The sequence below is a fragment of the Saccopteryx leptura genome, chromosome 1 (genome assembly GCF_036850995.1).
Source record: "Saccopteryx leptura isolate mSacLep1 chromosome 1, mSacLep1_pri_phased_curated, whole genome shotgun sequence".
Taxonomy (NCBI): Eukaryota; Metazoa; Chordata; class Mammalia; order Chiroptera; family Emballonuridae; genus Saccopteryx; species Saccopteryx leptura.
The window spans coordinates 247,718,609-247,731,167 of NC_089503.1; the positions used below are offsets into that span (position 1 = coordinate 247,718,609).

Here is a 12,559-nt window from a genome sequence, read left to right on the forward strand (position 1 = left end):
GTCCTTTTTAATGCTGAATAATATTTCGTTGGATGAACCACATTTTGTGTAGCCATCATCTGTCAATGGACATTTGGGTTGTTTCTATCTTTCGGCCATTGTGAATCATGCTGTTGTGAACACAGGTATGCGACCATCTCTTCTCATCTCTGCTTTCAGTTCTCTTGGGTATATATAGATGCTCCTTGATTTACAACAGGGTTATGTCCCAATAAATCCATCGGAAGTCACATGCATTTGATATATCCAACCTACTGAATATCACAGCTTAGCCTAGCCCACTGTGAATGTGTACAGAACACACACATTAGCCTCTAGTTGGGCAAATTTTCTTGCTACTGCTGCCCAGTACCTTGGTTAAGTATCAGACCACATATCACTAGCCTGGGACAAGATATAAATTCAGAATTTGAAGTACAGTTTCTACTGAATGGGTATCACTTTTACACCATTGTAAAGTTGAAAAATTGTTAAGTCAAACCACTGTAAATTGGGGCTATCTGTACTCAGACGTGAGAATGCTGGGTCACATGATCATTGTGTTCCGCTTTCCAATGAAGCACCAACCCAGACGGTTTTTTTTTTCCTTGTATTCCCTACAGCCCAGGCTGTCGTGTGTGTGTGTGTGTGTGTGTGTGTGTGTGTGTGTGTGTGTGTGTGAGAGAGAGAGAGAGAGAGAGAAAGAGCGACAGATAGAGACAGACAAGAAGGGAGAGAGATGAGAAGCATCAGTTCTTCGTTGTAGCATGTTAGTTGTTCATTGATTGCTTTCTCATATGTCCCTTGACTGGGAGCCTACAACAGAGCGAGTGACCGCTTGCTCAAGCAGGCGACCTTAGGTTCAAGCCAGCAACCTTTGGGCTCAAGCCAGCAACCGCACACTCAAGCTGGTGAGCCCACACTCAAGCTGGTGACCTTGGGGTTTCGAACTTGGGTTCTCTGAGTCCCAGTCTGACGCTCTATCCACTGTGCCATCTCCTAATCAGTCCAGGCTGTCTTTTTTTGATCCTCATTCCCTGTGTGGGGTGAGTGACACTGAAAGGTCACTGCAGGTGAGTGGCTTCTTGTCCTCTGGCTGCTGTCCCCACCTGCTGGGAGCTGATTCTCCTTGGCCCACTCTCAGATTCAAACCCAAACCATGTGCAATCTGCTGACATCCTTTTCTCCTGGGCCCTTCCTCTTGGTCATTTCATTGTCAGCTCCTCTGCCTAGAGCACATTCTTCTACAGCCCTCCTAGCTCAGTCCTCTCTCCCTGCATAGTCCTGGTGGCTCAAAACAACAGTTATTGTCTATCAGTTCTGGGAGTCAGAAATCCTAAAGAGTTTTTCTTTTCTTTAAAATTTATTTTTCAGATACAGTTGGCATTTAGTATTATATTAGTTTCAGATGTCCAGTGTAGTGGTTAGACATATGTATAAACTTATGAAGTGTCCCCCTGGATAAGTCTAGTACCCACCTGGCACCATACATAGTTATTACAATATATTGAATATATTCTCTGTGCTGAACTTTATATCCCATGACTATTTTGCAACTTCCAATTTGTACTTCTTAATGCTCTTCACCTTTTCATGTGGCCTCCCACTCCCTCACATCTGGCAACTATCAATCTGTTCTCTGTATCTATGAATTTGTTTCTGTTCCCTCCCTCCCTCGCTCCCTCCCTCCCACCCTTCCTTCTTTTCTTCCCCTTCCCCTTCCCCTTCCCCTTCCCCTTCCCCTTCCCCTTCCCCTTCCCCTTCCCCTTCCCCTTCCCCTTCCTCTTCCCCTTCCCCTTCTCTTCCTTTTTTAAGTGAGAGGAAGGGAGATAATGAGACAGACTCCCACATGCACTCCAACTGGGATCCACTAGCAACCCTTGTCTGGGGCCAATGCTCGAATCAACTAAGCTGTTCTCAGCAGCTGAGGCTGATGCTCGGACCAACCGAGCTATCCTCAGTGCCCAGGACCAACGCTCTAACCAATCGAGCCACTGGCTGTGGAAGGAAAAGAGGGAGAGAAGGGGGAGAGGAAGAGGGAGAGAAGCAGATGGTCGCTTCACCTGTGTGCCCTGACCAGGGATTGAACCCAGGATGTCTGTATGTCTGGTCAATGTTCTATCCACTGAGCAAACCAGCCAGGGCCTATTTTGTTCTTTATAGATTCCACATATAAGTGAAATCATGGTTTTTGTCTTTTGTTTTATTCAACTTAGCATAAAACTCTCTAGGTTTATCTGTGTTGTTGCAAATGATAAGATTGCATTCTATTTTTTGGCTGAGTAATATTCTGTTGTATGTATGTACCACATGTTCTTTATCCATTTGCCTATCGATATACACTGGGTTGCTTCCATATTTTGGCTACTGTAAATGTTGCTTCAGTGAATATAGGGATGCATATATCTTTTTGAATTAGTTTTGGATTTCTTCTGATAAATACCCAGAAGTTGGATTGCTTGGTCATATGGTAATTTTAGTTTAAAAAAAAATTATTTTTTTTAAAATTTTTTATTTTTTTGTTACAGAGACAGAGACAGACAGATAGGGACAGACAGACAGGAAGGGAGAGTGATGAGAAGCATCAATTCTTTGTTGTGGCACCTTAGTTGTTCATTGATTGTTTTCTCATATTTGCCTAGACTGGGGCGGGGGCTACAGCAGAGCAAGTGACCCCTTGCTTAAGCCAGTGACCTTGGGCTCAAGCTGGTGAACCTTGCTCAAACCATATGAATCCGCCCTCAAGCCGATGACTGCAGGATTTCGAACCTGGGTCCCCCGCGTCCCAGTCTGACGCTCTATCCACTGTGCAACCTGTGCAACCGCCTGGTCAGGCTAGTTTTAAAATTTTTTGAGGACCCTTCATACTGTTTTCTTATAGTGGCTGCACCAATCTGCATTCCTACCAGCAGTACATGAAGGTTCCTTTTTCTCCACACCCTCACCAACACTTTTATTTATTTATTTATTTATTTATTGTGTGTGTGTGTGTGTGTTCCAAAAAGAAAGTTTATTTCAAAAACGCCTGGGTGCAGGCTGGCTGAGACCAGCAAAGAGTGTCAGCCTGTTGATTTATTGATATTAGCCATTCTGACAACTCTGAGGTGATATCTCATTGTGGTTTTAATTTGCATTTCTGTGATGATTAGTGACATTGAATATCTTTTGATATTTCTATTGGCCACCTGTGTGTCCTTTTTGGAGAAATGTCTGTTTAGGTCCCCTGTTCATTTTTAAACCAGAATATTTGTCTTTTTGATGTTAAATTGTCTGAGTTCTTTATATTTTGGATATTAATCTCATCGAATGTATCATCAGTGAATATCTTCTTCCATTTGGTAGGTTGTCTTTTTGTTTGTTGATGGTTTCCTTTGCTCTGCAAAAACTTTTTTAGCTTTTTATTTTATTTTGTTTTATTGTTTTAATTTTAGTGAGAGAGGGAAGGCAGAGACAGACTCCTGAGCAGGCGCTCCAACTGGGACCCACCCGGCAAGCCCATTAGGGGGCTATGCTCTGCCCATTTGGGGCCCTTGCTCCATTGCAACCAGGAGCCTTTTTTTAGTGCCTGAGGCAGAGGCCATGGAGCCATCCTCAGCACTAGGGGTAACTTGCTCCAATTGAGCCTTGGCTGCGGGAGGGGAGAAGAAGGGGGGGGTGGTAGAGAAGCAGATGGGTGCTTCTCCTGTGTGCTCCGACTGGGAACTGAACCCGGGACATCCACATGCTGGAATGGCGCTCTACTGCTGAGCCAACTGGCCAGGACCAAATTTTTTAGTTTAATGTAGTCCCCCTATCTCAGGATCCTTAATTTAATCCTGTCTGAAGAATTTCTTTTGCTATGGAAGGGATATACACAGATCCTGGGATTCAGATGTGATATTTTTGGGGCTGTGGTTAATTAGCCATACCTCCTTTAGGTCACCTTCTCTGAAGAGTATTCTCTGACTGCCTGCATTTTGGGCTGGCCCCTCCCAGGCTCCCTGCTGTACTTCCCAGCCTCGTGTCATTCCTCTTTTCAATCTTTCCGTGTTTTATCCCCCCCCCCCCCCCCCACACACACACACACAGGGCTCCAAGCTTCATAGCTCCATAGGGTTCTTCTGTTTAATCCACTGCTGGACCCTGGTGCCTTGGAGGCACAAATAAGTCGCTCAGCACTAATTATTGAGCAATGCAGATCCACACTCTCAGATAATAGCTAATAAAGCCAGCTCTTGACCTGGCACTGGTTGTCCCACTCAGCACTGTTGAGGCTGTGACCCTGACCAGCTATGCCTATCACCGGGTCCTGGGCAAGGCCCACACTTATCTGAGCCCCTGCTTTCTCATCTTAAAATGGGGATCACAACCATTTCTGTCTGTTGGGATAGGGGTAGGAGGATTAATTTTGAGGACTCAGGGCAAGGCTCTAGCAGAGAGCTCTGTTTTCTGAGGATTCCATCAACATGGTTGTTCATTCTGGTGTGAGATTCTGCTGGTCTCATGTGCCCTCTTTACTGGTTTCAGAAATTCCTGAGTAAAGTGGAAGAAACGTTCCAGTGTATTTGCTGCCAGGAGCTGGTATTTCGCCCAATCACCACCGTGTGCCAACACAATGTTTGCAAGGTAAGAGGAGCAGGAATGGGGGCTGGGCTGCCATGTGCTCAGCGCACAGCTCCAGGCCCTTTGCAGGGCTTCAGTGTCTGTTTTCTGAGTAGCCTCGATTATAGTTGCCTCCTGGCCTTCATCAAGGGATCACATCTCCTTCCCTGCTCTCCACCCTTCCATGCCTCCCTGGTGCTACGGAGTGAAATGCTGACTCCCAGCCCTGACCCCCGAGCCCACCTGCACTGCCTGGTGCTTCAATTTTGCCATGCCATGTGACTGCAGCACACCGGCCCTTTGCTGTGTGTTGGCTGGTTCTCTCCTACCTCTGGAATAGTCTCCCCAGCCTTCATATACCCGGGGGTCCAGGATGGGAGAGGACAGGTGACAGTCTTGGCCTGAGGTCTGGTCAGAATAAATTACTATAAAGTAGGTGCTAGAGCAGGGGTCTCCAAACTTTTTACACAGGGGGCCAGTTCACTGTCCCTCAGACCATTGGAGGGCTGCCAAATACAGTGGTCCTCTCACCACCAATGAAAGAGGTGCCCCTTCCAGAAGTGCAGTGGGGGCTGGATAAATGGCCTCAGGGGGCTGCATTGCGGCCCGCGGGCCGTAGTTTGGGGACGCCTGTAGAGGCATAAGGTGCCTTGTCCCTTAGAGGAATGGGAGGAAAGCTTCCTGGAGGAGGGGACCTTAGCCTGTCACCTAAAGAGGGTTTCCAGGAAGCAATCCAGGCAGGTAGAATGGCATATGCAGAAGTCTGGACAGGCAGGTACATCTTAACAGCTGGGGCCTGTCAGGGACATGAGGCTGCAAGGTGGGCTGTAGGCTTTGCCTAGTGGTCAGTCTTGGGGAAACAATATGATTGAAAGAGAGATGGGGGACTGAGATGAGACTGGACCAGGGTCACTCCTTCAGCACTGAGGACATTGGGGCCAGAACATTCTCTGTGGGTGAGGGCCATTCTGGGCTCTGTTGGGGTTGAACAACCTCCTTGGCCCCCCACCTACTTGATGCCAGGAGCTCCCTCAGTCATGAGAACCACAGATGTTTCTAGATATGGCCCAGTGTCTCCTGGGGTAGAATTGCCCAGTTGGGAAGCCCTGGTCTGTGTAAATGGTTTCTTTGCAGTGTTTTCTGGCCAGAGTCTATCAGTAGGAACTTATTGGGAGTGCAGGCAGATGGTGTTAGAAGGCACTGTCCTGCCTCCTGGTCTCCCTTGGTCTCTGAGCTGCTGGTGATTTTGTTCTCCACCCTGGCCCGCTTCTTCACCTTGGGGCTGTCTCAATCCCTCAGGTGTCACACTAGGGGAGGCACTCAGAGAACAGTAAGCAATTTGGTTGTCAGTTTGGGCTTCACTTTTCTGCTCTTGGGCTCTGCCACCTTGTCATGTGGGCTGGTGGAATTTCAGCTGTGTGACCTGGAGGAGAGGCTCAGGATTGGCGGAAGGTGCTAAGATGAGGGCTTTGGAGTCATCAGCCAGGTTTGACCCTGCCCCCAGCTCTGCCTCTCCGAGCCTCAGTTGCTGTTCAGTGAAAAGGGATGTAGCAGCACCTTCCTGACCCGCTTCAGGCTCCAGGCAACATGTGCTAAAGTGCTCTGGGCAAGCACACAGAGGGAGGCCTGAGATGCAAGGGAGCTTGCATAAGGTCAGGCCTGGCTAGCACTGCAAAAATGGACCAGATTGATGGGGCTTCAGGAACCAATGTCTCGGGGGTCAGTCATGTGTGTCATTAAAGTGCCAAGGCTGTGAAGGGAGAGGGTACTGGCATTTCTGTGTCTTTCCTGTTGGTCCATGCAACTGTAGTTAAATCTGAGAGCCTCAGCATGTGAAGGGTTGTAGAAAAATGGCCCTCCACCCTGATGTCCCAGCACCTGAGTTTTTTATTCTATTAAATTATTTTATTGTAATACAATACACATAACATAAAATTTACCATCCTAACCATTTTTAAGTGTACAATCCAGTAGTAGTAAGCACACTCATATTGTTGTGCAGCCATCCCCACCATCCATCTTCAGAACTTTTTCATCTTCTCAAACTTAAACTCTGTTCCCATTAAATACTAACTTCCCACCCCCTCCCCCAGCTCCTGGCACCCACCATCTATTTTCTATCTCTATGAATCTAACTCCTCTAGGGACATCATATGAGTATTTGTCCTTTTGTGTATGGCTTATTTCACTGAACATAACGAGCATAATATCCTTGAGGTTGATCCACATTGTAGCATGTCAGAATTTCCTTTTGAAGGCCAAATAATACTCCATTGTCTGGATGGACCACACTGTTATCATTCATCCATTGATGGACACTTAGGTTGTCTCTACCTTTTGGATGCTGTGAATCATAGTAACCCAGACCTGATTTTTTTAACGTGGACCCAAATCTTAGTTGTGTTAAGCAGAAAGAGCTACCTTTTGTCTCTGGAATCAAGTTTATAAACTTTATATTGAAAAAAGAATTCAGGAATTAAAAATAAATAGGAAACATATATGATCAATATCACCCCATTAAATTTAAGTTCTAATAAAAAAAAGATAATATACAAAAAATAAGTACAAAAAAGTAGGAAACGAAAGCTTCACTGTGCATCCGTGGTCAAATGTGCCACGGTGTCAGCAGGCTTTCCACTGTGTTGACATTTACTCCCTTACCCAGCTGCCTAATGGTATCCTTCAGGTGTGCACACCTATGCAGGTACCTGCATACCTGTGTGCATTGTCTCTGCCCAGGTGGGTGGTGTCTTCTCTGTTTCTCTGATTGGGATGTTGGCTGTCCAGGGCCTGTCTATTTTGTAGCTGTCTTTTCGTGGCTTAGTTGGAACCCAGAAGTCTGGCTCAGCCTCAGAATTCCTTCTTTTCCCCCTTTATTCTCATTGTCTTAGGTTTATTGATCACCTACTGTGTCTTGTCCTATGCTTGGTGCTGGGAGGGTCAGCAGGACATAACTCCAAATCACAGGAAGCAACTGGCCTGTTAGAGATAAACACATTAGCAAATAAGATGATACCAATGGTGGAAGGTGCTGTTCTAAGGCAAACTGGGGAGATGACAGGACTGGCCACTGTGGGGTTGCTTCAGATAGTCCAGGGGGGTCAGGGGAAGGATCCTTTGAGGAGGTGAGTTGAGCCAAGGCATGAGTGACAACAGAGCCAGAGGACAAACCTGTCAGGTGGTATGACCTCTAAGTACCAAGCCTGGAGGCCAGAATGAGCTTGGCATCTTTGAAGGGTCTTGGGGAGTTCAGGCCGGCAATGGGCAGTAAGTGGTAGAAAGTGAGACTGAGGATCAGGAGGGGCTTCTGGACCTGTGAGAAGTCAATAATTGCTCTCAACTCCATCAGTGGGTGGGCAGCGGTGGTGCCGCTGCCATGGACGGCACATCTCACCTTCCTGCTCTCTCTCGTAGGATTGCTTGGATAGATCCTTCAGGGCCCAGGTGTTCAGCTGCCCTGCCTGCCGCTACGACCTGGGCCGGAGCTACGTCATGCAGGTGAACCAACCTTTGCAGGCAGTCCTCAACCAGCTCTTCCCTGGCTATGGCAATGGACGGTGATCCTCAAGCACTTCTCGCCGGGCGTTTTTTAAAAACGCATCAGAGGCGTCCTTAGCCCCTCTTGTTTTTAGTGGGCTTAACTTAAACATGTAGTTTTCCTTTCCTCCCTAAAAAGCTTTGTCTTCCTGGTTTTGTTGTTTTTAATCTAAAATTTTTAGGAATTTGTATTATGGCTCAAAGAAAGAAAGAAATACTTCTGTGTTTTATTTTATTTTTTTTTATAAAAATATAAAGCCTGCAATGTATCAGCAAAAAAACAAGCAAAAATCATTTTCTGAAGATGGAATTAGGAATGACCTGGCCTGAAGACTGCTATGTTCTCATCATCAAGTTTCTGCAAGAAGACATTGACTGCCGAGAACAGTTTTTTCCAGGTTATGTGGGCTTGGCCCCCAAAGCTGAAAGCGAGCGCACCTTCTGACAGCATTTTATCGCCAAAACCCAGCAGGATGGTGCCTGGTAGTGGCCCTGGGTATGGCATGATCCCACTGTCATCCACTAGGACTTTGTTGAAAGGGAAAAAAGAAAAAAAAATCCCATTTAGCTCAGTTTAAACTCTGGTCTCAAAACGATCCGCCACCAGTCAGCTTCTGTGGTTAAGACCCACAAGCAGTCACCTGTGTCCCTTGAGCAGAGTTGAGGCCACACAGAAGCTACCTCCATTGGACTCTCCTCTACGTGGGGCTGAGTGTGCAGTCAAACACTGTCCAATTTGGAACGCCGCAGAAGCAGATGCACGAAGCCATGTTCAAGTGCCTTTGGTTCTTTCTTTTTCTATCCCTCCCTCCCTCCCTCCCTCCCTCCCTTCTTCTCTCTCTCTCTTTCTTTCTTTTTTTCTTTCTAACACAGGGCTCTTTTTTTTAGCACTGAATTATTGAAAACGCCAACCTGATTCTCAGACTAGCCAACCAGTTCTTTCCAAAACTGGGTGAGTGTTTGGGGATAAGTTGAGTTCTGTTCTTCCTTTAAATTGAATTTTTAACTCACCAATTGAGAATTACAAGAGGGAATTTGTTTTTAAAATAAATACCTTTTCTTAATGAAATTTTTTTGTAGTTACTGTATATGTACCAAGAAATTTATAACTTAGGGTTTGTTTTTGTATTTTTTGGAATTAATTGTTAATTTTTCTACAAACTACCAAAGTTTGCAGTTTATACCTCAATAAACAGGGCTATTTTAAATCATAATTGCAGACAAACTGGAGCAATATTGTTTGAAAGTTTTTTTCCTCTTTATTATTAGATTGTTAATGTATTAGGAAGAAATGACAAAATCCTGTGTAGGCGTTTTCTAAAAGGTTCAATATTCTTTGTCCAGATTCTAGATTTCAGAATAAATGTCTTTTATAGATGTATTTGGCTTTGTCTTCTATTTGCAAATGGCTTTGTTGCCGACTGGGAAATTCTGTCCCTGTTTCATTTTCTCTTCACAAAAACCCCAGAAGACAGACTATCCAACTAGCATCATCCCTACTTTGCAGATGAGGAAACAGAGACCTGGAAGATCAAGGTGATGGGCAGTGGTTCTGATTGCTGCTCAGGAGGGGTTTGGCTTTGACCATTTGGGGTCAGCAAACTACAGCTGTGGGATCAAATCCAGCCTACCTGTTTATGGGGGGTGGTTACAATCTCACTAATGTGGGTGCTATTGTCCTCATTTACCTTTTTTTTTGTGTGTGCGTGACTGAGACAGATAGGGACAGACAGACAGGAAGGGAGAGAGATGAGAAGCATCAATTCTTCATTGAGGCACCTTCGTTTCTTATTGATTACTTTTTCATATGTGCCTTGACTGGGGAGCTACAGCAGACCGAGTGACCTCTTGCTCAAGCCAGCGACCTTGAGCTCAAGCTGGTGAGCTTTGCTCAAACCAGAGGAGCCCGCGCTCAAGCTGGCGACCTTGAGGTTTCGAACCTGGATCCTCTGTCTTCAGTCCGACGCTCTGTCCACTGCACCACCGCCTGGTCAAGCCTCAATAACCTTCGAGGAAACTTAGGCTGCTGTGGTTCCCCACTGGGAGACCAGCGTGGACCTTGAGTAAGTGTCACCATCCTGAATCATCAGTATAGAAGTTGAATGAACCCTAGAAGGGGTGTCTGCAGGCCTGGGGAAATTTGGACACACTGAGGGGTATGGGGACTGACAATCTGAAATGCTATTTCCAGAAGTCAGAGGCCAAGGATGTGGGAAGGTTCTGCAGAGGCTATTATTTACATCGACCTATTATTACCTGGCGCCTATTATTGACAGGTAATAACATGGGAAGATATGATTTAACACTCAAAAATGTTCTGCCTCTTTGATTCTTAAAATGTGTCAAGAGTGTCCTTGAAAACATACTGTCACAGTGATCATACATGATCTCATGAAATCTCCAATACAGGGATCTATTGAGATAGATTAGTGATGCTGAGGGATAGGGCAGGGGCAGGGGGTGCTAGCTGAAGGGTGTAGGATTTTGGGTAATGCAAATATCCTAAATTGTGATGGTTGCTCATACACTAGTCCACTGAATGTACATTTCAAATGGGTGAATTGTACAGTATACAAATTATATCAAAAACTTGTCGTATGGGATATGGAAGAAAGTCCGTAGTGTGTCCCCAGGTGGGCCCTACCTGGGGACAGAATACACTGATGTGGGTTCATTGTCAAAATTGTGGAATTTTTGGATGGTTCTCTCATTTTCAAAGTTAATGCCATTGTTAAAAATTAGCAAAATCCCAAAAGGTACCCCGGCCGGTTGGCTCAGTGGTAGAGCGTCGGCCTGGCGTGCAGGAGTCCTGGGTTCGATTCCCGGCCAGGGCACACAGGAGAAGCGCCCATCTGCTTCTCCACCCCTCCCCCTCTCCTTCCTCTCTGTCTCTCTCTTCCCCTCCCGCAGCCAAGGCTCCATTGGAGCAAAGTTGGCCCGGGTGCTGAGGATAGCTCTATGGCCTCTGCCTCAGGTGCTAGAATGGCTCTGGTTGCAACAGAGCGACTCCCCGGATGGGCAGAGCATCGCCCCCTGGTTGGGCATGCTGGGTGGATCCCGGTCGGGCGCATGCGGGAGTCTGTCTGACTGCTTCCCCGTTTCCAGCTTCAGAAAAATACAAAAAAAAAAAAAAAAGAAAAAAATCCCAAAAGGTGTATTTGTGAATAATACTATGCAGAAATAATCACTATATTAGGTATATTTCTTTCCTGGTAGATTAAAATTTTTTTAAATACTGTAGTGTTATTAAAATATATTTCATGTTACCATCAAGTTCAGCCACTTGAAGTATACAGTTTAGTGGTGTTTTTTAGCACGTTCATAAAATTGTGCGACTCATCACCCGTAAAGCAACCCAGCCCCATCCCTCAGCCCAACAACCCCGAATCTACTCTATATGCTAGGGGTCCCCAAACTACGGCCGGTGGGCCATGTGGCCCCCTGAGGCCATTTATCCGGCCCCCGCCGCACTTCCAGAAGGGGCACCTCTTTCAGTGGTGGTCAGTGAGAGGAGCATAGTTCCCATTGAAATACTGTTCAGTTTGTTGATTTAAATTTACTTGTTCTTTATTTTAAATATTGTATTTGTTCCCGTTTTGTTTTTTTACTTTAAAATAAGATATGTGTAGTGTGCATATGTGTAGTGTTCATAGTTTTTTTTATAGTCCGGCCCTCCAATGGTCTGAGGGACAGTGAACTGGCCCCCTGTGTAAAAAGTTTGGGGACCCCTGCTATATGCATTTGCCTGTCCTGGACATTTTGTATGAATGGAATCGGGAAATACTTGGTCTTTTGTGGTCTCATGTTTTCAAGGTTCATCCATGTAGCAAGTGTTTGTGCTTCACTTTTTTTCATGGCTGAATAATATTCCAGTGTGTGGATGGATCTGCATTTTTCAATCCTTCTGGTTGACTTTTTAATGTAAAACTTCCTTCTTTCCCTTCATCTCATGTTATAAAATTAATATACAATTAACCCCTTTAGAACACTTGGAAACTGACTACATGAAGAAAAAGTCAAAATACATAATCTTGCCACCATTTTCAGGCTTTCTTTGTACATGTATATGTATAGGTACTATAATACTCAATCTCGGAACAGGCTTCTAATACAGTTTTGACTTAGCGTTAGCAGTCGAGGTATAGAGAGGTTAAGTGGCTTACCTAAAGGTATGACAAAGGCAAGGTATATATATATATATTTATGTATTTTTACACACTTGCTTTATATGTGAATTTAAAGAAAACTGGAATAGTGCTGTATATTTCACCTTGTATATAATTTTCTATTGAATTGAGTTCATTTATCAAGTAGCCGCTTTGTCTAGCACCCTAGAAAACATCTGTATACCATGATCTGGTGCTTGCATATTTGTGTATATGCTCATAAATGTGAAACATGCTACGTGTGTCTAGCTACATATGCTTGGAATGAAATGCAATGTTAGAATTTCTCCTCCAAA

The 12,559-nt window shown here is 45.2% G+C and overlaps 1 protein-coding gene across 5 annotated transcripts in view; it reads left to right on the top strand.

Moving 5' to 3' along the window:
- Positions 1-9,478, top strand: part of UHRF1 (ubiquitin like with PHD and ring finger domains 1) — a 49,252-nt gene extending 39,774 nt beyond the window's left edge. For all 5 annotated transcript variants that reach the window (XM_066344794.1, XM_066344792.1, XM_066344793.1 and 2 more), the window contains exons 16-17: positions 4,486-4,584; positions 7,975-9,478. In XM_066344794.1, coding sequence (XP_066200891.1) covers positions 4,486-4,584; positions 7,975-8,121 — 246 coding nt within the window. In that variant the 3' untranslated portion in view covers positions 8,122-9,478. The remainder of the gene's footprint in view (positions 1-4,485; positions 4,585-7,974) is intronic.
- The last annotated feature ends 3,081 nt before the right edge of the window (positions 9,479-12,559 follow it).